Source organism: Ruditapes philippinarum, unplaced genomic scaffold (genome assembly GCF_026571515.1).
Source record: "Ruditapes philippinarum isolate M1 unplaced genomic scaffold, ASM2657151v2 ctg1324_1_1_1_1, whole genome shotgun sequence".
In the NCBI taxonomy this organism is placed as follows: domain Eukaryota; kingdom Metazoa; phylum Mollusca; class Bivalvia; order Venerida; family Veneridae; genus Ruditapes; species Ruditapes philippinarum.
The window spans coordinates 265,584-292,789 of record NW_026859461.1 but is presented as its reverse complement, the minus strand read 5'-3'; the positions used below and the strand labels follow the sequence as shown (position 1 = coordinate 292,789).

The window sequence follows — 27,206 nt, the reverse complement described above, 5'->3', positions numbered from 1 at the left end:
ACATTGTAAGGTTTGTTACTTTCACACCCATGCATTCCAAACGCTTATTAAATTGAAAGTTTCTTACTTTGTGTTGAAAAATACTTATTTTATATCATATATGTATTTTATCTTTAAGATGACACTGCTTATATACGCGGTGTTTCCTCTGTTTCTATGTATTAACTTATCAAAAAGTAATGCATTTTGCTGTCAGGCACTACTTTTTTTCGTTCTAAGAACATGTTAAAAACGTTGACTTTTTTCACAATGTAAACGTATCTGACAGTCAAAGTTTTTTTGATGCTGATACCACTAATGTTTCGATAGGCAATACGTTATTCATTAAGAATAATTTCTCTATTAGTACTTGAGTATACCAAGCTCTTCTAGTATACATAAATAGTAACTAACCTTACATAAATGCTTATAAGCAACTATATGAATAGAATATAAAAAAATAAGACACAACAACTACTATTTATTACGTAAATCAAATTTATAACATTAAACATTGTAATAACTAACCAAAATTACATTATATTTGAAATTCTTTCTCACTTTGCATTAGCGTAGGAAGGTAATTATTCAATATAAAAGGGAAAACTGACTTAAGTCACGAAAAAAATGCACATATAAAAATCTATATGTCTGTAATGTAAGTAAAAAAAATCCATACACATTATTCAAAACAATTTTAGTGAAAACTTGTTTAGTTTATATCTTAATGCAACTATTATCGTTAACAACCGACTCTATTACTTGGATGGTAAGGTTCGTTTTATATCATATTTATCTAACTGTCATTTTTCTATGAAGAGAACTTGTGTAGAATATAGCTTTACCACGTAAGAAAATACATTTTAGTCAATCGGATGAAATGTGTAACGCTCAACAAAACAATAACACATATAACAGTCGAACTAATATTTAACATTTAAGGTTTGTGTATATTCAAAATATGAAATACTGTCAATATGTTGAACATCTAAACGGGACAAACTGATGAAAAATTCCATTCAACACAATGACACTGTCTCCCTGGTATAGAGAAAATAAGTACGTATCATTCACATAGCACACGTTTCCCGGTATCTAAATTTTGTCGGAAATAAAATATTGAAAGGTTCATTCAAATTTTATTGATATTAATATTCAGTGCTAAATTTCATCAGTTCAGAATCCATAACTTAATACTCAAGATACCTGATAATATCTATTGTACCAATTCACATTCCAAGCTAGTTCTAATTTAATTTTTACCGTCAATTTTCTGCCAATCGGATTCATCTAATTTAAACATTCGTTTAGATTTTCCAGTTGGCATTGGTTCCGAAACTTTGCAGATTACATTATCCCTGTCAACCCATATTTTGTCCTCATGCTTAGGCCATTGTAATAACTTCCTAACGTTTTGCATGAATGTGATTTCCACTTCTCCATCTTCATTATCGCACTCGACAACCTTCCCTATATATATATTGCGATCATACCTTGCCGCAACAAAATCACCTGCACATAAATCCAGCTCTAAAACTATTGATTCACGATCATCACCAAACAGACGTTCAACTGGCAGCTCGGGTTGAGGCTTTTGCATATTATTAGCATCGTCAGTACAGGTTACATTTTCAAGTGAGTTAAGTGTTTGAGATGTCCAAGAATTAAGTTTGCATCTTTCTTGATTGTCACAAAGGCAGTCTGTACAATAACAACTCACTGTCGATGTCATAATCATATTTTTTCCTTTTCCGACAACAGTATGTATTTTCATGGTTCCTTTGACAGGTTTGACGTTCCACGTATTTACATCGTTTGCCTTTTCTTGGCAGTCAGATTGTGATACATACATAAAGTGAATACTTTTCATCGTACAGTGTTCGGATTGAGTCCACCGGAAAAAATCTTCAGCATCCTGTATTGTCACCTGAAACAAATAAAAGTAATTTACGATATGTAAATATATTACAATATGTAACCTTATAAATGAGAAGTACTTTTATCAATTTTATTGTATATTATCATGTTTGTAAATTATTATTGCATTGTTATAATCATTATTATTATTATTATTGCCAATGTGTACATTTTATTGTTATAACTGTTAATTAATTATAGTTACGAGTTTTGTTAATATTTATAATTATGTATTAGACTTTTGATGTAATTGTTGCATACTTGTTAAATACTGTAACAGTTGTTGATTTTGTTGTTAATGTTTTTTGTTGTTGTTGTTATTTTGTTATGATATATTTTTTTTATAATTGATGTGTCATATAATTTGTTATCAACAATACCTTTCCAGCCTTAACAGCTTCGTCAGCCATGCGCTTTACCGTGCCCCCAAGACCATCACAGGGGCCCTTGCCATGACCTGCTTCATAGTATGACCAGACCGCTGAACACCCGTATATATCGTCATGGTTTGAAACAACTCTAAAAATTGTCTTATTTCTGTACTGTGAGGTTGGACTGTCGGTGAAATAGTGAACCTTTTGTAAAGCTGGAACCAGCTTCTTTATCTCCGGTATTACTCTATCAATGAATGTCAGTGTCTATTCTAGGATTTGAAAAATAGGGGTGATTTTCCCCCCTCTATTTCAAAAAAGGGGGCGATTTTCAAAATCAAAGGGTGCCAATATAAACTGCCAATGTTAAATCGTCTGCATTAAGTTTACACTGAGGGGTTCAACCGATGAAATAATTAAAACGATAATATTTATTTAAGGCAGCAGAAGTTGTCCCCCCTTAATTTTTAAACGAAAACAAATTATTACAGAACTGCCGCGATTGATTATAAAGGGATTGGCAATACAAATAATCGAACTATCTTTCACGTCTAGATCGTAGCCAAGCTAGGAATTGCCTCATTTTTCTTGATTATTTACTACACTAAAATGGCGCCCAACTGTCAGACCTAGCACACTAGTTCCGGTCGATACGGAACATTCCGTTAATTTCCGTCAACTCACGTAACCAGTACCATACGGTACTAAATTATTATAATTAGCTTACAGTTACCTCCCTTCGGTTTTCGGTGTAAATGTAAACAAAACAACCAAATATAATGCGGGATGGAAGTTTTACGGTTTTATTAACTTTTTTATAGATGCGCGATTTTCACGCACATGATTTTGAATTGTGCGCGATCTGTGAAATACTAGCGTGAATCGCGCAATCGCGCGTCCTAGAATAGACACTGAATGTTAGAACAGTGTTAGAGTTATGGGCCATTTCATCAGAAACCATAACGATGCTTTTGTGTTTTAATTCTTCGCCACCAGACTTGTAGTATACGACTATTGGATGTAATGTCACTGCGCTCATATTCCAATAAGCTGATTGTATTTCTTCCACACTTTTGCATGCATAATTTTCAGCGAAATCCATATTTAACACTACCTCGTTCAATGGCAGGTTCTGTTTTATATTCAGGCACTCTTTATGTTGCTTGCGCACTCTCTGGACATGCTCCGAAAACTCTTGTCCTTGTAATGTTAGCTTTTCTAAGAAATCTGACATGGTCAATGTGGTAGCAACAACCTTCATTATCATTTTTTTGTTTCCTTTGTCATCTACTGCCACCCGTTTCCATTGGCCAAATGTAATATCATTATGTGTACATTCTTTTACTTTGTCCATGTTTTCTGAGTTGTCTTCAATGAATTTTTCGGGATTGAGTGGAACATTTACGCCACATTTTCGTAATGCCTGGGTGCACAAAGCAAAATTCTGATGCTTTGTGCAAAGACAACAACTTCTGGAAATGAACCTTGTTAATTTAATATTAGCTGGACGGATGCGACAAAAAGATGCCAAAGAAAGCTTAAGCCCTGGATTCTCGCTCAAAAATTTGGCGTAGAGGTTTTTTAAATAATCGGTTAAAATTCTTGTCTGACGGGATTCACCATCTACCTTAAGTTTATCCTGTTTCCCGGGGTTACACCTTGAGTTGTCATCACGAGTCAAAAAATCTAGTACACGCTCTCTGTTTCGTTCTACTTCCCTTTTTCTGCGTACGTTTGTGATGTTTACACCTTTGCCTATTCTGTTACGCCCAATGCCTGTACTTTTGTTCAATTCTTTCCCTAACCTGTATTTATTAAGTATCTTTGCACCAATCAATCCACGAAGTGAGCCGAATTCTTTCTGCTTCATTGCGCGACGACAATTTTTTATTTGGGTTTGTAGGACGTTTCCAAGTAAGAGGGGTTTTCTAAGTTTAGCTATCTGTTTTTTATTTAAGCCTGCTTTTTCCAACATTTGTTTGGTTTTACTATTTGGAGTACTCGGTCCCTGCTTGTTTGGTTTAGGCGTTTCTTGAATCTTATTATTATGAGGTGGTTGTTGACTACTAGTACCATTATCAGTGGCTTCTTGGTTTTGTTCAATGGTTTTGCGTTCTTTATCAGTACTTGAGAACGTAGGATCAGTTTCATTGACGACTTCTTGATGAGCATCATATGGCTTACTGTTTTGTTTCTTTTTATATCGCTGCAATGTTCTTTGGTTTGATTTCAGTTTTTTTTCTAAATGTGCATACTTTAATTTCAGATCCTTGAATTCTCTGCTTCTCTTGGCTAAAGCTTTGCTTATGCGTTTTTTGGGTCCGTTTCTCCTATTTGGAAATTTCATGCTTACAACTAAAGGTGTTGGTGTATTACTACTTGTTTCGTAACCACTTGTTTCGATTGCTTCTTCTTGAATTTCTCGTGCTACTTCAGCTTCACGTCTCACTTTATTACGGTGGTTCCTTACATATTCTTTAGTTTTTTCTCGTCTTTTCTTTTTTTCTGTTCTGTTTAATTGATTAACAGGAATGTAATTCCGTGATTTTCTTTCTCTTGCCCTTTTTAAGTAAGCATCATATTTTTCAGGGTCTTGTTGTAGACGCTTACGATATTCTCTCATTTTTTCTGCCGCTGTTTTTGTCATTTTTTATCTGAAAATGTAACATAAAATCTCGATAAAAAGACAAGAAGAAAAAATAGTTAAATCGAGCATTAATTAATAAAGTACCTTAACTAGATTAATAAGGTAAGGTTCGTTACTATTCTACGTGTTCGAAAAAATCTGGTAGATATAAACAATTAATTAATCTTAGTAAAATCGGTACAAAGTGTGTTAAACAACAAAAACATTTAAGTTTATAAATCAGTATTTTTCAGTTATGGTTTGTTATTTTAATTCTCCATTTTCGGACATAAACAAAGCATGTAGTACTTTTAAGAGGCATGCATATTTTTTACTTCTAAAGAACAGTTAACGAATGACGTTGCGTCATTTTACACACACAAAAATGTTAAACCCATTTAATGCTATATTTTAAACATTATAGTTCCTTTAAAATTTGCTAACATTTGCTCATATGTTAGTAAAAAGTACTTGTAAGGTTCGTTACCTCTCAGTAACGAACCTTACCCATATATGTTAAGCTTTTGAACAAAAACGACACGATGATTATGCTTATATATTGTTTCTATTAATAGATAGAATATTCGTTAAAGATAAATATTTATTATATGCAAGTTTTGTCGTATAAACATGTTCAAATTTTAAGGTTGGGTGGATATCAAACATACCATTGTGTGTTTTCTTGTTGAAAAAAGACGTATCCTATATTTGTTAAAAAATACTTCACAGCTGATACCATAAAATTATGTACGTTCAATGAGAAACGTTGATATACATGTTTTTCTATCATAACCATGGAAACAGCAACAAAAATAATAAGTAAGGTTCGTTGCTTCAATAACGAACCTTACTGTAGTTTGAAAGCCTTCTCAGATCATTCATCTACATCTACATCTACATTGTACGTCGGCGCAATCACACTTGATTATGACGCGACGGGTGGTGCTAGGTCAAGAAAAAGAAATATACAAGAAATGATAGAAAGTAAGAAGAGGTTGGATAGTACAAAGGTAGAGATATAGACAAAAAGTATGGCCAGCTATATTTCGCCTCTTCAACCCAAACCTCTCCGGTTACGGTGGCCGCTGCCGGCACAGCCTTGGATATCACTAGTGGGTACTTGTAGCTGGGCCCCTAAGGCGACTTAGAATGTGAGGGCTGATAGCCCCTGCTTGAAGGATACCAAGTCAGGGGCCTCTGCAACGGAGGCAGGTAAGCTGTTCCATATCGTGGCTGTACGAGGGAAGAAGGAGTTCTTGTAGTACGATGTAGATGTTGATGGTAGATGGAACTTCTTGGAGTGGTCACTTCTAGTGCGGCTCGGGGCAGGGGTGAGATAATCGCTGACTGGTATGTCCACAAGGTCATTGGTGATCTTGAACATCATGGTCAGCTGGGCTTTGGTCCGTCGTGACTCTAATGTCTCCCACTCCAAGTGTTGGATCATTGAGGATACGCTGCTTGTGTTGTGGTAACGGTTCGTCACATATCTTGCAGCTCTCCTCTGGACCATCTCGAGCTTGCGTGTAAGGTCCTTGGTATAAGGGTTCCAGATGGTGGAGCAATATTCAAGGCCTGGTCGCACGAGTGACATGTAGGCTGTGCTCTTGACCTGTTCATTGCTGATGCGCAGGTTGCGTCGAAGGAAGCCGAGTGTGCTGTTGCCCTTCTTTACGATCTTGTCAACATGTTGATTCCAGGAGAGGTTTCCAGACATATGGACTCCGAGGTACTTGGTTATCGAGTCTATCTCGAGTGTGTGGCCCTTCAAGGAGTACGGGTATATGATGGGGTTCCTCTTCCTGTGGACCCTGATTATACTGCATTTCTCTGGGTGGAAACTTATGCCCCAGCGTTTCTCCCACAATGCCAACTTCTTCAGGTCATCCTGCATTCATTTACAACTGCAAGTATTTGGCGTTTTTTGCTGCGTAGTCCACATATCTGACAATGGTTCTGAATAAAGCAATCTTGTTTTACTTTAAAGATAAAAAGTTTAAGTTATTACCTTGCTGAATCGTATTTTGCCGAATTCGCTTTTCCAAAACACATTCAAAATGTCCGCCAGAAATTTCCGAGATAGACGCGTTATTATGTGACATCATTGTCTTCGTAGTTTTATGACGTTAACAGTTTTGATTGACAATCTAATTAGTAAATTAATTAATTATTAATTAGTTGATAACGAACATTACAAAACGAACCTTACGCACATTATTTAGATTGGATATATTTATGGGAGAAAAAAACTGAAGCGACTGTTGGTTGTTATCACGGCAAATGGTGTTGAAATGAGAACTGAGAATATCATATACTTTAGATATCTACAAAATTGCTCTAAAAGAATCAGTTTCGAACCTTACATTCTTAAATTGATGTGCTTCCGAGGGATCACTTTGTTTCCAGAGTTTTAATCTGGGCCGTGGGGTCACAAAAAAAATTAGCCAGCCCGCATAGCTCAATCGGTTAGAGCGCGAGACTTGTAATCTCGACATTGTGGGTTCGATTCCCGGGCTGGCCAACTTAAATTACTAATCAGTCTTTCGGATGAGACTTTAAATCGAGGTCCCGTGTATGGGTGCTTAAACACTTGGCACGCTAAAGAACCAGGAGAAGCTTCTGGAATTGGGGCATCTTTCTGTATCTGTAATTGCACTATCCTCCGAAAAATAAAATGACTAATACTCTTCTGGAGGACTCGCCCATATGGGCAACCGGTGGCGAGTATAAATAAACGCAAATACACACACACAAAAAAAATCAGTGAAAGTAAGGTAAAAGAGATCCTCTTTATACATGAACATATTTTTACCCTTTTGTGTTTATCCAAATGCTTAACTGTTTAAAATAAATGATTTAGGATACCGTCATGTTTTTAACATATGGGCGCTGACATATTTGGTTAAGTGTAATATAATGTCATGAAATTGTTATAATAACGTTGTCATCTTGAATAGTTCATAATAGTATAAATAGGTTAATTAAGCGAAATAGAGAAATACAGAATCCCTAAAGAAAGCCCAACACGACAAAATTGAAAATGTTGCAGGCTTGGTTTGATTGAGCCTGTTCATGGACGGTAATGGAAAGTGCAAGTTACCGTCCACGCCCCCTAGCACCGGCTTAAGCAGAATTCAACATTTAACATGAAAATGGTAATTTTTTGAATTTAGAAACATCCGCAGATGTGTTCATACGGCGGTCATCATGGAACCTTCAATGTGACACAGAAGTGCCATTCCATGAAAAGCGGCGTATTGTCTCCAAGTAAAAGAATGCTTGTGCCCTAGTGCGGAACTAAATAAAATGGAATTTTGAAAGGGGATCTGAGATTATGAAGCCTGCATATCACAAATAAGACTTCAAAAGACAAAATTAAAAGGAAGCAGACAACATATCCTAAGGGTGATAAGTTGGAATACTGGAACCACCAAGTTGAAAAATGCCAAATATAAAAGAATTTGGGCCGATTTGACTTTTTAAAATTGTTGTGTGGCCGATTTGACTAATTTTGAGACCGAATTGACTAATTTTGGGGCCGATCTGACTTGGGGCCGATCTGACTTGGGGCCGATTTGACTAGTTTGCTTAATATACATACCTGTGCTGAACGATCTTCAAGGATCGAAAATATAACATCATTAAAATTTGAATTGTACCGGTTTAATAGAATTTTATAGTGAATTTTCTGTTTGTAGACGTATATCTTATGTCTTTTCAAAAATAATCACTATGATGATTTAATCGCCATTTATAATCGCCATTTATATGCATAATTTCTATACATAAGTTCTGAGATCTTCCTTTCGCTCGCTTTGAAAAATACGAAAGTGACTTGTAAGATATTAAATATGAAATATTAAATTGAAATTTATACTAATATTGCCGTTTGTAGACGTATGTTATCAGAAGTATATAATAATCATTTTCAAAAATAATCATTATGATGAATTTACCCAATTTTTTTTATATAATTTCTATATACAAGTTCAGCAATCTCTTTTCGCTCACCAGGTACGTATATTAACGTTAATATACGTACCTGCGCTCACATAGAAAATACGAAAGTGACTTCTAAAATATCATAGATATATATAGTGTTTAATTGAAATGAATTACGGACAGGGCGGACCGTGAGACAGGGCGGACCGTACCAGGGCGGACCGTGACTCGAGACTAGGCGGACCGTATTTTTGGACAGGGCGGACCGTCACTCGAGACGAGGCGGGCCGTGATTTAAAAAAGTATTTATATGTGGACTAATGTAATTATTGATGTTTTTGTTCTTCGTATTGTTATTTCAATTCAAATATTCAATTAAAAATATAAAATACAGTAAGTTTTAAAAGTTATTTGATGTGTCTTATTGTTTAATAAATTCTATTTCAGTGTTCATTTTATTTCATGTGTCTGTGCTTATTATTAAATTTTAATAAGATAGTTTTGTTTTTCAAATAATTCACTTCATTTTTTTGTTATTGTGTTGAATTGCAAATAATTTTGATGTGATGTTATTCGTTATTATTGTTATTTCGTGTATTGTACAACAAAATATGTTTTTTTATGTGTCTAATTGTTTAATAAAGTTTATCAATTTTAGCAGCGTTAGCGCCTTATACAAACAATAACATTGTTATATCCCGATAATTGGTCAATTATCACTTGCGTAAGTCGACGCAGTTACAAATAATTTCTTAAACTACTCTAATATACTGAAACAAAAAAGAAACATTCTCCAAGTTTGAATGTAGATATGTTAGTACAGTTTTTCAATCCTTTTGAAACTCGATTTTTACGTTGAATAAACATTTCGGGCTTTTATACGGGGATTAGCTGACCGATTTTGCAAACAAAACGAGTTTTACGAGCTACTACATATATACAAGTGTGTACATCTATGTGGTACCCTTGACAACTGGCACATGATACTTTGCGAAAGTTTCCTTTTTTGGTTCAGTATATATATGTTTCATATGTTACATAGAAAGGTTTAGATTGAAATATTATAAAGAATACCAAAATCATCCACAATTAAATACTTTCGTCTCGAGTGACATCGTCCATTCAGCAAATTAATATTCAATTACACATGAACTTTTAAAATTTATTTTATATTTTTACTTTTATATATGCATTGAAATATTAAAACGAAGAACAAAAACATCAATAATTTAATACTTTTATTACATTAGTCCACATATAAATACTTTTTTAAATTACGGTCCGCCTCGTCTCGAGTGACGGTCCGCCCTGTCCCGATATATGGTCCGCCTAGTCTCACGGTCCACCCTGTCCTGCAGGCGTCCCCAGCCCCCTAGACATAATATTTAAGCCAGATAACATCAATAATTAAAGGTCGTTTGTGCATTTTGGATCTGAAGCATAATCATATAAGTTCGTAACTGCAGTCTTACAGATACAATAAGGCCCTATCTGGCAGATACGTTCTTTTAATATTGAGGCAGTTTATTTCATGTTACTGTGAACATAGGGCGTAAATGGTAGATACGACCTTTTTATAGAACGTATATAGAAACTTAAAATATAAATAAACCTATAACATGCAGTACGCATATAATGAATTCTGGCCGGCAACAGATGTCAATAAAATGTCAATAAAATGATTGATTTTGTCTCTTAAGTGCAGAAAGTAAGCTTATTTTCATTGATTTTGGTACCAAATTATATCGCTTCGTGCGAATTACTATCGCTGAATGTGCAATTTTCACACAATTCAAACAATGTTCTCAAAAACCACAAAACGTAGGATAATGCACTTTGTATTGTCATTTGAAGAAAATTACCGCGCATATGATACGCTAGGTTTTGTTTTGATTTAAGAAACGTTTGTCACCTTAATTTAACATAACAAGGTACTTACCGGGGCTCAGCAGTAGCCATTTTCTCGTGGGTATTACTATACAAAGTCACGTGATTCCCACCCGTGTTTTCCTTGAATATTTTATACCATTGTGTTATTTCACTTGCTTTTAAAATGTTTTATACGGCTTTAAAATTTTAGTGGTTTCTGTACTGTTCAAATCTTATCATTTATTTGCACGACTACTCTATGTTCCGGTTTTTGTGCCCTCTCTTACTTTTTGTTGGGTACCCTACTGAGTGCCTTTGCGGTAGTCCAGTGTGGGGACTGCATTCTCTGAATGTTACTTAGCATTGTTGATCCTTGTTGTATTTTCTTGTTGCATATCCATAATAAACGTGCGTAGTTCTTTTAATTGCACGTTTCTCAGTCCATTAATGAAAAAGCCAGGGGTGTGGTAAACTGAAAATATGATTTTTTGCCAATTGCCCACGGACAACAAATGGAGCAGAAATTATTACTCGTGCATGTTAAAGAAGTCAACATTTAACATGCAGATTTCTTTTTTTTTTCCCAGGGAGGAACCCGATCCAGTTTTTATGGCGAGTCATATTATTACATTAGTACACATATAAATACTTTTTTAAATCAAGGTCCGCCTAGTCTCGAGTGACGGTCCGCCCTGTCCCAAAATATGGTCCGCCTAGTCTCGAGTCACGGTCCGCCCTGGTATGGTCCGCCCCGTCTCACGGTCCGCCCTGTCCAGCAGGCAATTGAAATATAGTGTTGAATATCAATTTTTTAATTTCGGATAATATACGTTTACAAACTGCAAACTTAGTACATTTTCAATTTAAACTCAATATTTAATACTTTACAAGTCACTTTCGTATTTTTCTATGCAAGCGAAAGAAAGATCGCTGAACTTGTATATAGAAATAAGGCCAATAAATGGCGATTAAATCATGATTATGGTTATTTATGATAATATATATAATAAGTTGCTAATAATTTACGTCTACAAACAGAATTTTACTGTAAAATTCTATTAAAACAGTACAATTCAAATTTTAAAAGTCACTTTCACTCACTTTCGTCAAAAATCTCACTTTCGTATTTTGGGCAAACCCCGATGACAACAATAAATTTTAATTCGTACATGTTTATGACTAAGACCAATTAGTAAACAACGCGGATGATTCGAACTCTTCATTGAATTCAAACATGTAATTCAAGAACATAATGTAAGAAGTTTCATGTATTGATATTTTTTTTGGTAGTAGTCACATCAGTGAATAAAGATAAACTCGAATGGTATTGCTACGAATTCTTAATAATAGTTATCAAACATCGCCTTCCCTTATATAAGTCTTGTTTAATTGTCTCGTTATGTTGACTGCATAACTCCCTTTGGTGGACCCCACAGAGATTTTAGAGTTGATTCTTCTGGACTTAAAAGAAACCAAGTCATATCTTAAATTTTAAAAGTGACTCAAGACTAGGTTAAAACATATTTATTCTTCATTTTATATTGAAAATATGCTAAAATGTTAAAACACATCTGTAATAATACATTGAATACAGCTCAATTGTATGGGACCCATTCCTACAGAAAGATATAGACAAGCTTGAGTCGATCCAACGGAAGGCTGCTAGATTTATTTCTGGGGATTACAAATCAAGAGATCAAGGCTGCGTTACCAGGATGTTGAAGCAACTTGAGCTACCTCCATTACAAGACAGAAGGAAAATGGCACGATTGACATTCTTCTTCAAGGTGGCTGAGGGGCTGGTGCCAGCTATGCCCACCGATACCTATCTGACCCCTATTCGTGGTAAACGCCTAATTAAACCTAAGAAACTAGACAATTACATAACTAAAAACATTGTAGTAAACCAAGCTATAAACCATCATAAGTGCTATAAACCTATTATCTCAAAAAGTGACCAATTTGAACATTCATTCTTTCCTAAGACTATTAGTGATTGGAATAACTTAGACAGTGCCGTTGTGTGCTCAGAGACAGTACAGAGCTTTAAAACAGCTCTCCAACAGTGCTACTAAATTACTTAGCTCCTCTCTCCCGCTGCGTACATACCGGAAGGTTCTGCAGTGTATACATTCAGATTCAGATTCAGATTATAGGAATCGGGGTCAGCTCAGCCCTAAAACGTACTCAGCCCCTGAGTCAGCTCGGCCCTATTCCAACTCGGCCCATAATTATATATTACTGGCAATGATTACTTTTTAAATGTTTTCATTATAACTTTCATTGTTTAACATTTTCACAGTAATAGACCTCTACTCAAGGATATTGAAAAGTTTTATTAACGAAAGTACCAATTTGTATGTGAGTTGTAGAGAAAGGAAGAGTTTACAATTTATATGCATGTTTTGTCTACTTCAGATGTTTTTAGTAAAAAAAAATATCGTTAAAACAGCATTGGTCGTATAAAAGAATAAACACTCAAAAAGTGTTAAATACAATAACATTTATTGTCATAAAAATTCAATCCAAAAACATTATTTATTGATCAATATTTAACATACATGTATATTGTATCTTCTTAACAAAGATAATTTCAAACAATACTTACATGTACACTGTCACCCTTTTCAATTTCTGTTTGTAATTGATCATACTTTTGAATACTTTTATAGTAATTTACTCCTTAAATGTTATATTAACTAAACAATCTAAACCATCTATATCCTAATATATAAGTTTTAAAAAGAGGGCCGAGTTGACCTGTGCCGAGTTGGTATAGGGCCGAGTTGACCCTTTCCCACATTATAGTATGTCATGATTAGTACTTAAGGTAAATATTCCTACATATTACTAGTAGTTCATCTCGCCCTTTACAATCAGTAATTAAGACATTTGAATGGCCTGTTGAAATGATTTACTTTTGGTAACCTGTCTGTGGTAAAATTTTTGAAAGGTTTGTGCATTAGCCCAGCCTGCTGTTTTTAAGATGGTGTCTAAAGGTATTCCACTTAATATTGCTTTAGAAGTTGAGGCTGACCTAGTGCTATGTGCTGTGTATTGTTTTTCAACACCTGCACATAGCATTGCTGTTTTGACCCACCTGCTTACAGTAGAATTATGAACACCTTTATGGGGTTTTTGCCTACTGATTAAGAGTTTGTTTTCAGACCCTGTGAGCTCAGAGGTTCTATTAATGTACTCCTTAAGGGTGGCGACTACACAAAGACATTTGTTCTTCTTAAACTTGTCAATATCTGCTAAATGATGACCCGGTTTTGACTGTTTAAGTAAGTGTGGTGTTTTTATAAGACAATGGCCCTCCTTGAATGTGATGTCTTGGACATTGACTAAATGTAGAGTTTGACATCTCTGGGCAGTTACAAGTAGAAATAAAATGTACAATTTGTGTGACAGCTGAAGGAGAGTTAAGTCATTAGAATCTGCATAAAAGGACAAAACAATATTTACATCCCATGTGCTGCTATATCTTGGTAAACTAGGTCTATTTCAAAATACCCCTTGAACAAAACTTTGATTAAAAAGTTGTCAGTGATATTTATATTTCCACAAATATTGAGAAAACTGTTAAGTGCTGCTTGAGCTGTAAGAAATACACTGTAATTTAGTCCCTTTTTAGCTCACCTGTCACTTTGTGACAGGGTGAGCTTTTGTGATCGCTTTTCGTCCGGCGTCCGTCCGGCGTACGTCCGTCGTCCGTTAACTTTTTTCTGTAAATGACATCTCCTCATAAACCACTAAGCCAATTTCATCCAAACTTCACAGGAATGTTCCTTTGGTGGTCACCTTTAAAAATTGTTCAAAGAATTTAATTCCATGCAGAACTCTGGTTGCCATGGCAACCGAAAGAAAAAACTTTAAATATCTTCTTTTAAAAAACCCTAAGAGCTAGAGCTTAGATATATATGGCATGAAACATCTTCTAGTGAGTTTCTACCAAGTTTGTTCAAATAAAATCCTTGGGGTCAAAATTGGCCCCGCCCCAGGGGGTCATTGATTTTCCCTATATGCATATAGTAAAAACTTTGAAAATCTTCTTTTAAAGAACCCAAAGAGCTAGAGCTAAGATATTTAGCATGAAACATGTTCTAATGGTTGTCTACCAAGTTTGTTCAAATAAAAGCCCTGGGGTCAAAATTGGCCCGGCCCAGGGGGTCATTGATTTTCCTAATATTGTGTATAGCAAAAACTTAAAAAATCTTCTTTGAAAAAACCCAAATAGCTAGAGTCTAGATATTAAGCATGAAACATCTTCTAGTGAGTGTCTACAAAGTTTGTTCAAATAAAAGCCCTGGGGTCAAAATTGGCCCCGCCCCGGGGGTCATTGATTTTCCTTATATGTGTATAGCAAAAACTTAAAAATCTTCTTTGAAAAAACCCAAATAGCTACAGTCTAGATATTAAGCATGAAACATCTTCTAGTGAGTGTCTACAAAGTTTGTTCTAATAAAAGCTCTGGGGTCAAAATTGGCCCCCCGGGGGGGGTCATTGATTTTCGTTATATGTTTATAGCAAAAATTTAAAAATCTTCTTTGAGAAAACCCAAATAGCTAGAGTTTAGATATTAAGCATGAAACATCTTCTAGTGAGTGTCTACAAAGTGTGTCCAAATAAAAGCCCTGGGTCAAAGTTGGCCCCGCCCCAGGGGTGTCATTGTTTTTAACTATATGTGTATAGTAGAAACTTAAAAAATCTTTGAAAAAACCCAATGAGCTAGAGCTTAGATGTTTAGCATGAAACATCTTCTTATTGGTGTCTACCAAGTTTGTTCGAATAAAAGCCCTTGGGTTAAAATTGGCCCTGGGGGGGGGGGGGAGGCCTATATACAGGTGAGCGACCTCAGGGCTATCATGGCCCTCTTGTTAATTGATTAAGCCAAATAAACATTGAATTGAATATCAGTGTTGCAATTAGTATTATAGCCAATTAAATATACCAGTAGTTATAACACTGGAAACAGAATTTGATGACACTTCACAAACAAATTGATTTATAATCTCACAACCACCTTTCTGACATTCTGAGACCCAAACAAATTCAGCGCCTTCTATGCTTCGGTTTGTTAAAGCAAACATTTACACGAAACTATACAAAACATAAGTATATGATGTAGAATTAGATGTGTTTCATATTTTCAAGTTCAAGACAGTCTGACTGAAGACAATGATTATGTATTTATATGCCCAAATAGGCAATTTTAAGTTTTCCCTTTCAATTTCTGAAATTAACACTATTTTTAGCTCGACTATTTGAAGAATATGGAGAGCTATTGCAGTCGCGTCGGCGTCCGCATTGGCGTCTGCGTTGGTTAATATTTTGTAAAGTCAAATATCTCAATTATTGCTTCAGATATTCAATTGAAACTTATAATACTGTTGTAAGATACAGCATCGACTGCTGCTACCATCTCCTTCCTCAGGTGGGTGCCATATTCATTGGGCGTTTCGGCGCTTCCCACTACGCCCTCCTATGGTGCGCCGACTAGAGTGATATCAAGCTCTAGCCAGGAGATGGTAGGCTTGATCTATCCCTGCTTCATCATTCTGTCTTTAAGCGGGTGCTGTCTTTCGACCCTCCATCAATGGCTCTTCTTTCTTGCGCCAGATCCACAATGAGGCTGACTCTGCTTCATGTGCTATGTTAGATATGGCTTTGTTGCGCGCTTGTCCTGTCACACCAAGGCAACCAAATGCTCGCCATAGTGATCGCGCTGGGAAGCCCCTACATCCAACTTCCACTGGAAAGCACCAAGACCTCCAACCTCTTTCCTTACAGGTATCCACAAGAGGCTGGTATTTTTCCAGTTTCCTCTCATAACTCTCTTCGATTCTTTCTTCCCATGGCACTGTGAGTTCAAGTAGAACAACTTGTTTGCTGGCTGAAGACCACAAAACAATATCTGGTCTTAGCTTGGTCACAGTTATCTCTTCCGGGAATTTCAGTTTCTTCTTCAAGTCAACCTCCATCTGCCAGTCCTTAGCTGTACTAAGAATCCCCTTTCTAGGATTTCCTGCTCATCCAGTTTGACCTTCTTTCACAAAAGGAATGAATAGAACACCTTTTTCCTTATTCTTCTGGAAACGCCTTGCATGGTCCAATGGCTCTGCTATTGATGCCAGGACTCTGTCATGACGCCAAGTGTACCTCCCATCTTTCAAGAAGGTTTTGCACGAACTGAGGATATGCTCCAGATTTGCTGGTCTTCCGCAGTGTTTACACTCTGGGTTGTCAGAAAGGCCCCATGTTTTCAGGTTTACAGGACTGGGAAGTACATCGTAGACAGACCTAAGTAAGTAACTTAGTCTGTCGCCTTCTGTCTTCCAAATATCGCCCCATGTCAGCTTCCTTTGCTGAACGCCTTCCCAATTGAGCCATCTGCCTTGCTTACCAAGAGCTGCTGCCTTGGTCTGTCTGTGTTCCTCTTCTGTCCGTCTGACCTCACTTTGTATCAAAGTTCTTCTTTCCTTTTGACCTGCCTTGCTCCACTGAGACCGAGTGACACACCCTAGTCCCAGCCTTCCCTCTGTCACAGTTCCAACAATGTCACTGTGGCGGAGCCGTGACTCTGCATCCTTTACAGCTTCTTCTGCCTTCCATTTCCTTCCAGTAAGTATCTTTACTCCTGCTTCTCTGACTTTCTCATCCGCACTGTCTCGGAGCATGATGACCTGGCGTGCCTTTGTAACCTTATATTCTTCTGTTAAGGCTTTGAGTGGCAATTGTAGCTTACTTTTTGTGCAGTATAAGCCAAGGCTGGTGAAACTTTTTGGCACTCCAAACCATCTTCTTAAAAAGCCATTAATGGTTCTTTCCATAGCTTCTACTGTGGACGATGGCACACTATTAATCAGAAGTGGCCAAAGTAGTCTTGGAAGGATGCCATGTTGGTAGATCCAGGCTTTAAATTTCCCTGGGAGTCCACATTTTTCCACTTGATTCAACCAGTCCTTTAGTTGTGACTCTGTATCGGCTATACTCTCCTTGTCACTGAGTGAGCCCCTGTACCACTTGCCCAAACACTTCACATGTTTTTCCTTCACAGTGGGTATGAGTTGATCACATACTCGATATCTGGCGCTGTCCTGTATCGCTCCCTTCCTTAAGACCATGCTCCTAGACTTGGCTGGCTTAAACCTCATCCTTGCCCATGTAATGATTTCACCTATATCCTGCAACATCCATCGACCTTCTACATACAACTTGTCTGTGATGGTCATGTCATCCATGAATGCTCTTGTCGGAGGTTGAATAGATCCTGATGCCATTTTTGGTCCCCTGGAAGTTTTTTCGGCTGACTTCACAATGAGGTTCATGGCTGTAGCAAACAAAACCACTGATATGGTACATCCAGTCACTATTCCTACCTCTAGCCTCTGCCAGTCAGTAGTGAACGATTCTGTTGAGAATCGCAAGAAAAAGTTGTCAAAGTAGTGTTGCAGCATAAGGCGAAATCTCTCTGGTACATGATATTACTGTAATGTCTTTTGTATCAACTGATGTGGAACAGAGCCATATGCATTGGCTAGATCTAACCATATCACTGCGAGGTCTCCCTTATTTTCGTGGGCTTCCTTTATTATCTGTGATATCACGCTTGTATGCTCAACACATCCTGAAACACCTGGTACACCTCCCTTCTGGACAGCAATGTCAATGTACTTGTTCTCTAGCAAATATGAGGTGAGTCTTCTGGATAGGACAGCTAGCAGGATTTTACCCTCTATGTTGAGGAGTGAAATTGTCCTGAATTGACTGAGAGTTGTTGCTTCCTCTTCTTTGGGTATAAAGCAACCCTCAGCCTTGAGCCACTCCCTGCACAGCTCTCCTTTTCTCCAAATGACCTTCATCAACCGCCAAAGCTGCAGCAAAATCTTTGGACAGTTTTTGTAAACCTTGTAAGGAACTCCATTTGGTCCAGGTGCTGAAGATGCTCTGGCCTTCCTTACTATATCTCTGATCTCCTGCAGTCTTGGCTCTGCACTGTCAAATTCAAACTCTGGAAGATCTGGTTCAAGCAATTTCTCACAACTGCCCAGTTCCTCAAGACAATTGGTATCACTATACATCTCCTTGATGTGTTTGTTGGCTTCTTCCTTTGTGCACTGAAGCTTGCCAGATTTCTTTTCGCCTAGCAGGCGCCTCACAAACTGAAAAGAGTCCTTGGTGAACTGGGCTCTTTTCTTCTGCCTTTCATGTCTTCTCTTTCGCAGATTCTCAGCTCTTCTTAGGCTTTTAAGCTCCTTCCTAATACTTTCCCTAAGGACTTTCAGTGCTTCCTTCTCCTCCTTTGGTGCTTTCTTAAAAGCTGCTGTCAGTCGTCTGAGATCTCCCCTCATCTTGGCGATCTTCTGAACCCTCCTGTTTTCCTTGACAGGCTTTTTCCTCTTTCCCTCTATAATTCCAAATCTCTTCTTGCCAAAGTTGTAGATTATCTCAGACATAACATGCAACTTGTTATCTACTTTCCCCACCAAAACATGCTCCATCATCTGGTCCAACTCGTCTTCAAACCTCTTCCATGATGTTTTTTCTGTGCTTGCTGGCCATTTCACTTTCTGTCGTCTCTGTTCTGTTGATTCAGTCGCATTCTCTCGAGTGTCTTTCTCAGAACTATCGATGTGCTCCTCTTCCTCATCTGATGCTTGGAGGCTCTGGACACTGTGGTGTTCTTCCCGATCCAGTTCCTCCTCACCAAGTTGCCTTGCGCGTTGCAACAGATTCGCAATCGGCGCACATCCCATTTTTGTACGATGAATCTTCAGTCCCCGCTCGTTCTTACATACTTTCCCGCAACTACACGTTCTTAACCGGTCCGTATCCAATCTCATAGTCCGTTGTTCAGTCATGTTCGATTCCATTTGGCTAGTTGGTCGATCATCCTCCCCCGCTCTCGCACGACCATGGGGGTGTCTTTCTATATATCTGTCGATAGCTTGAAAATGGGCCCCCCTTACGGGGAATGCAACCTGACCTGCCAAGACAGGTTACCCCTATGCTAGTCTCTCCTAACTGCCACTTGTCTCTCCAGGTTGTCACTGAACTTTCTCAGTTGTCAGCTGGACTTTCCCAACAGTCACCGGTAAACCAGAATGTAAGTTGTAAGATACAGCATCGACTGCTGCTACCATCTCCTTCCTCAGGTGGGTGCCATATTCATTGGGCGTTTTGGCGCTTCCCACTATGCCCTTCTATGGTGCGCCGAGTAGAGTGATATCAAGCTCTAGCCAGGAGATGGTAGGCTTCAGCTATCCCTGCTTCATCTGCCTCGAAGCGGGTACTGCCTAACTATTGGTCTTTCGACCCTCCATCCATGGCTCTTCTTTCTTGCGCCAGATCCACAATGAGGCTGACTCTGCTTCATGTGCTATGTTAGATATGGCTTTGTTGCGCGCTTGTCCTGTCACACCAAGACAACCAAATGCTTATTTATAGTAACAATGTACATCAGATTAACAAGTTGGATAACTCTGCCTACAATTTTATAGAATTATGCCCCATTTTAAATTTTGGTTTTTAAGTTTTATGCAAAGTCAAAATTATCTCAATTATTGCTTGAAAAATTCAATTGAAATTTACAATACTTTTTTATAGTAACTATGTACATCAGTTTGCAAAGTTGCATAACTCTGCCTGCAATATTTGCAGAATAATGCCCCTTTGAAACTTAGAAATTTTGGTTAAAGGTCTTAAGAACTATCAAAGATATTTACTTGAAACTTTACACATGTTTGTTTGTTTGTTTGACTTTACGCCTTTTCCCAACAGTATTTCAGTCATATAGGCGGGTAGTTTCCTAACCATCGTTCCTGGAGAGTTACACCAGTACTAGACTACCTTCCTCCGCGCTAAACTAACAAAGCATCTCCCGGGGATCGAACCCACGCCAGAGAGGTAACTGGATTAGAAGTCATCAACTCTAACTCCTTGACCACGGAGGCTTTACACATGTACTTAGGGTCATAATTGAAGGTCACATTCTCAAGATCCATTACTCTGCCATGCTTTTTTGACTGAATTATGCTCCCTTTTGTACAAAAAAAAAAAAAAAAAATCTCCTTTTCTTGGTTAAGTTTTACATGCAAATTTTGCATATCTCTGAAACCATTAAAGATACAAACTTGAAACTTCATATGTATATTTGTGGTCATGATTAATGATCACTGAACAGCACTCATATCTGTGTCATGTATTTAGGCTGATTTATCTCCCACTTTTTTACTTAGTCTCTTGGTTAATGTTTACATGTAAGATTTACATATCTCAATAACTATCAGAGATTTTGATTTGAAACTTCACATAATTATGCATGAAGGGTCATAATTGTATGTCACTGACCAAGTTCCATAACTCTATCTTGCATTTAGGCTGATTTATCTCCCCTTTTCTACTTAGTCTCTTGGTTAATGTTTACATGCAAGTTTTATCTCAATACTAGTAACTGTCAAAGGTATTTATTTAAAACTTCACATGTGCATTTAGGGTCATAATTGTAGGTCACTGACCAAGATCCATAATTCTATTTTGCATTTAGGCTGATTTTTCTCTCCTTTTGAACTTTATATTTAGATCAACATAAAGGTGCAATCATTATTACAGAACAATCATTATCATTTCCAAAGGTATTTTTCTCTCAATACATTTCCTTTTCTAACATGACTGTCCATTCAAACTCCAACACGTCCATTACAAAACTGCTGACTTGTTCCTTGATTTTAAAAGGAATTTTTTGCATATATTTTTATAAACAAAAATAAGGGTTCCTGATAATTTAATCTTTTTACACATTTTTGTTCACAGGTAGAGGCCTTTTTTTAATTAATGTGTACTCTTGTGTACAGAAATACTTTTGCTATCATAATTATTCAAATCTTTATTAAGACACCTTTACACATTGCAATAAGAATTTGACCGAAAGTGTACTTTGTTCAAAAGTGTTTTTGCTTTGTTCAAATGTTTATTTGCTTTTATGATATTCAGATTCTTATTGGTAACTTAAGCTTGGTGACGGCATCTTCCATTTTGTATATTCATAAATACTAATAAAAAGTACCAGTTGTTTCATATATATCTGCATCTTTTTGAATAAATTTTTCAATTTTCACTTGCAGTACTTCAAACTTCTTTTAAAAAGTCATGTTCATAATAATATTCTGATAATATAAAACTAAGCCACTAAGCCAGCCAGGCTAGCGCACAGGTAGAGTGCTGGTCTATCAAAAGGTAGACCTGTATTCAATTCCTCTCCTTTCCATTAGTCCAATGCCATTATTTTGATAACTGTTCTAATTGTTGAGCATGCTGTCATCAGACAGCTCTGATTTGCTTATTTCCAAACTCATGCCCCTTTTTATACTCAATGAAACTGAGTCATGGTTGACTTTTTTCTTGTAAGCTGGTATCTCCCAAACATACTGAAGGGAATGAAATGAAACTTAACATACATTTTCACAGTGATTTTTTAACACGATTGGGTCAGGTCCCATAACTCTGATTTACTTATTTACATATTTATGCCCCTTTTTATACTCAATGAAACATCATGGAATTGTCAAGCATTGCTGTCCTCCGACAGCTCTTGTTTCATATAAACTACATGTATTTAGGTGAACCATTAACTGTGAGCTCTATAGGAACCAGTGAATTCAGTGACTTTCATATGAAGTGTCTGTTGACTTTCCATTACAGTCAGTGTCTTTTATATCAACAACTGATTTTCAACAGCAACCTTTAGCTTTTTTACATGTGCACTCTTTTGAATGTAGATATGATAGGTAGTTCCCTTTTTTCAAATTGGCTTCAGAAGGCAATTATTTTTTTTACTTTGATATCAACTTTTTTTCATAATTGATAAAATTTGTAGTTTAAGTCTCCTAAGAGAATGATTTCTTTGTTTCTGACATAAAGTTTATCTAAAATATATTCAATCTGGTCATTCCAGGAAGTTGGTGATGAGGAGACCTATAAGTGTAGCCAAAAATAAAGAGCCTTTGTTTCACAAGCTTGAACATTTCTAACCATATAGCCTCAATATCACTAGAATCAAAATCAGTTCTTAGCCCACATGCCAGGTTTGTCTTTACATACAAAACTATCCCACCACTATCACATCTGAAAAGTTGATAATTATTTAAATGAATTTCATTGTTTAAAAATTTGTCACTAAGGAAAGTTTCTTGTTGTCCTAGTATGTAAATGTTTAGAATTTTTTAACTAAAAGCTGAATTTCACTAAACTTTTGATTAAGATGGTCTATTATCATTCAGGTGCATGAAGTTTATTCCATTTACCGGTATGTCAAATTTTACATCTGGAAGCAACAAATCTTGCGGTAAATCCATATTGACATTAACATAGCAAGGGCCATTGCATGTTAAGTTTAAGATTGTTGGTAGTTCTTCAGTGATGTATATGTTATATGTGTTGATTTAAAATTATTCACCACTATTAACATCTGATTGCTTAGAGATTGATCCCCTACCAGTATGACACTACTGATTTCAGAACTGTTCCATTTCATATTGATATTTATCTACTTTATATTTTATATGTACATTTGTAGTATCTTCATTTTCTTTGGGATATGTAACAGTATAAGCTACCAGTGACTTTGGATTCATCTAGGGATTTCATTGTCAATATCATGGTGTTGCTGGAAGCCCCTGTGTCATATATTGTATCTCTGGTTTGGATCGGATCCAGTTTTTGGTGATGCTGAGCCTTCTGAAAATTTAAATGTTTTTCTTGAAAAGTTCTGTTGCAATCAAAGGGATGTGTAAATACTAGTAGCTTTGTTTAGTTGTTTTCTTAATACAACAAATATTTTGATGTTAAGATGGACTTCATCAGAGAAGAGAGTTGGATCAATTTTTTCATTCTTCAGCATAATACTGTTATTGTCAGTAAAGGTAAACCATATTCTGTGCATTTGTTTTTCAGTAGGTAATATAGTAATATTGATACTGAAATCAGTCTTAGAGATTTCTAAGTTCATCAAAAACAAAACAAAAACAACAAATAACTGGTATTTGTTCATTTCTACCAACATTTGGCCAGTACAGAAAAGTAGACCCTATGGTTAAAGCTGGAGCTATGATTTCAAATGACATGTCATGTCTAGAACAACAGTTACTGCTCCAACGAGTCCCATCTAAATACTACATTCCAGGGTTCAAATACACAATTCCTATATTGATTTTGTAATATGACTTTAATGATAGTAAGCAACCTTACTTTTTAATCATGTAAAGAGAATTCTATGAGATAATTAGCTAAAGAATGTTTAACAAATTCTAATAAAAATAAATCAAAATTTTTTAATTTGATTCTACAGTGAGATTCATTAAAATGAGTCATATTAAACATGCTTTTGTACATGTGATTTTTAATTTTTATATTTTTTCTTTAACCTTATGAGATAAGATTTGAGATTTAAATTTTTATTAGCTTTATAGATTTTCAAGATAAGATACATTGAAAAAATGAGGCCATATACTGATCACATTGAACATGGTAAAAGCAACCTTGTTTCAATTAGTTTAAGATATTTGTTACCTTTGAGGTCAGCCTTGAGTACAAACCTCCCTCAGTGTTAAACATTGATATAGAATTAAATGATTATCCCCCTGCATAAGTGTATTTTTTCTCATATATAAAAGGTTTAAATTTTACCAAGGTGAAAATGAATCACAGTCAGTATATTTACAAGTTTTATATAAAATGATGCATTTGTTTTCAAGTGTTTTAATGAAAATTAAATATGCTTAATAGCACTAAAAATGCATAAGTATTTGTGTACCATGCAAAGCTTTGTTGAACATACTATTTTAAAGTTATACATTTTATCTTTTTAAACTAATATAGTGCTGCTACTTTGTATATCATTTGAATACTTAAGTGACTAGAGGAACAGTTATTGGGGTAACTGTACTTTTTCTTAGGCCGTGTCTACACCTATTCAAGTTTCTTACATGTCACATTTAGATAAGCTAAATAAATGGCCCTTTCAATATTTAATCAGGCACAATTTTTACTGGAATGTCTAATTAAGATTGTCCAGGATTTATACCTTTGTCTTTGCAATGCTATCATATTTCTGTAAAATATGTGAATAAAAAAGCGGGAAAATGATGCAATTAGCTAAAAACAATGGAGTAAATGAAATTGAAATGTGTACATTCTTTTAAAAAAATGAAAAATGTGAGAAAAATATTTTTTGAGTTGATAAATTGATGCAAGTTCTTTATTTGATGAAAGTTATTCACTAAATGAATAAAATCATTTAAAATCTATTTTGACTACTTGAAAAACTTATTTTTTTTGCTCCTCTGTGTATCAGTTAATTGATATGATCCTCTGACCAAGATATTTTATACATTTATTAAAATTTACAGATCATGAACACTGAATCAGTAACAAAAAAGTCAGAAATGATAAAAAAAACACTATCACACCTTCGGGGCACATGTTTTGTGTCAAACCGGTGTTATCAGTGTCTTGACAGCCAAAAACTTGTAGAAAAATAGAACGTGTTCTAACTTTCTTGCAAGGAATTATCTTCTTGAATGTCACATAATTTCTCTTTAAAACTCATTCAAGTAGCTAGGGTGTCTACACTATCCAATACAAGCTAGAGAATATGATACTTGCATTCAAGACTTGGATAGGTGTAGACGGGCACTTAGATGTCATTCATTCCGTAATCTCGTGTGGCAGTTTTTTTCTCAGAGATGGCTAAAAGAACAATAGAGAAAACTGGAGAGTAGTCCGTCTGTTTGTTAAAAAACTTGTCCTGACTACTAGTCTGCTCAAAAAGTACAGGTGCAATTACATCCAAACTAAACAGGAATGATCAGAAACAAGCCTAGTTGTGTATATAATTTAGTATGCATTAAGGTTTACCCTTGTCCGTCCATCTGTCCGTCCGTCTGTCCATTCTCTTTCGTGTACTTTCAAGCTAAAAAAATATTTGACCTAGGGTCATGAAACTTTACAGGAATATTAGTCTCCATGTGTAGTTGTGCACCTGGGTGTATGTGTGTGGATTTATTCAGTATTTGTAGAGTTATTGCCCTTGACTTAGTGAAATTTGTAGTTTTCAACTTGTGTTGCACATAGCTTAAAAAATATTGACCTAGGATCATGAAACTTCACAGGATTGTTGCTTAAATACCCAAGTGCACATTTGAAAGACTGATGTGGACATTCCAACTTCATGAATTCCCAATTTCACTTCATGAATTCTCGATTTCAACTTTATGAATTCACGATTTCAACTTCACGAATTCACAATTTCAACTTCATGAATTTACGATTTCAACTGCATGAATTCATGATTTCAACAATCATGAATTCACAAAATTGAATTCATGAAGTTGAAATCGTGAATTCATGAAGTTGAAATCATGAATTCATGAAGTTGAAATTGTTAATTTATGAAGTTAAAATTGTGAATTCATGAAGTTGAATATTGTGAATTCACAAAGTTGAATATTGTGAATTCACAAAGTTGAATTTATGAAGTTGAAATCATGAATTCATGAAGTTGAAATCGTGACTTTGTTAAGTTGAAATCATTAATTTATTAAGTTGAAATTGTGAATTTGTGAAGTTGAAATTGTCAATTCACAAAGTTGAAATTGTGAATTCACGAAGTTGAATTCATGAAGTTAAAGTTGTGAATTCATGAAGTAGTAATTGGAATTCATGATGTTGAAATCGTGAATTCATGAAGTTGAAATCCTGAATTCATGAAGTGGAAATTGTGTATTCACGAAGTTGAATATTGTGAATTCATGAAGTTGAATTTGTGAACTTGAAATTGTGAATTCATGAAGCTGAAATCATGAATTCGTGAAATTGAAATCATGAATTCATGAAATTGAAATTGTGAATTCGTGAAGTTAAAATCATAAATTCATGAAGCCGAAATCTTAAATTCATGAATTTCTTATGTTGAAAATGGGAATTCAGGAAGTTTAAATTGTGAATTAATGAAGATGAAATCAAGAATTCATGATGTTGAAATGGCCCTAACGGTCTTTCGTATGCACAACTACACATGCTGACTAACATCCCTGTAAGTTTTCATGACTCTAGGTCAAATACTTTTACAACATTAGAACAGACTGAAGGAATGAAGGACGGATGGATGCCACCCCTATAGTGGGGGCACAAAAATCATAAAAGGGCCATGACAAAAAACATTGAACTGGAAAATGCCAACAATATGCACAACTACACTTGGTATTTATCACTCCTGTAAAGTTTGGATGAATTAAATTGCATCAGTAGTTTCTAAGGAGTAATCCAGACAAGCTTCTGACAAGCAACACGAAAAACACTTTTATTCCCAGGCCATAACTATTTATTAGTTATTGCCCTTGACTTAGTAAAAAATTTTAATTTTCAATTTGCGTCGCATGTAGCTCATAAAGTATTTAACCTAGTCATGGCACTTAACAGGAATGGTGACCAGCATGTGTAAT

At 35.9% G+C, this 27,206-nt stretch overlaps 4 protein-coding genes across 6 annotated transcripts in view; 1 reads left to right on the top strand and 3 right to left on the bottom strand.

Moving 5' to 3' along the window:
• LOC132756598 (ATP-dependent RNA helicase DHX33-like) overlaps window positions 1–7,855 on the bottom strand; it is a 52,408-nt gene extending 44,553 nt beyond the window's left edge. The window contains exon 1 of one of the 2 annotated variants that reach the window (XM_060747711.1): window positions 7,706–7,855. The gene's annotated coding sequence lies outside the window, so the exon portion shown is untranslated. The remainder of the gene's footprint in view (window positions 1–7,705) is intronic. The other variant, XM_060747712.1, reaches the window with a different exon arrangement.
• A 3,987-nt stretch (window positions 7,856–11,842) lies between these two features.
• Window positions 11,843–27,206, top strand: part of LOC132756595 (transcription initiation factor TFIID subunit 1-like) — a 91,566-nt gene continuing 76,202 nt past the window's right edge. For both annotated transcript variants that reach the window (XM_060747709.1, XM_060747701.1), the window contains exon 1: window positions 11,843–11,958. The gene's annotated coding sequence lies outside the window, so the exon portion shown is untranslated. The remainder of the gene's footprint in view (window positions 11,959–27,206) is intronic.
• On the bottom strand, window positions 16,737–18,164 carry LOC132756600 (uncharacterized). The gene has a single exon (XM_060747715.1). The coding sequence runs from the start codon at window positions 18,162–18,164 to the stop codon at window positions 16,737–16,739; it is 1,428 nt and encodes a 475-aa protein (XP_060603698.1).
• Window positions 18,192–19,568, bottom strand: LOC132756599 (uncharacterized). Its single transcript, XM_060747713.1, has one exon. It carries the CDS (start codon window positions 19,566–19,568, stop codon window positions 18,192–18,194), a length of 1,377 nt encoding a protein of 458 aa, XP_060603696.1.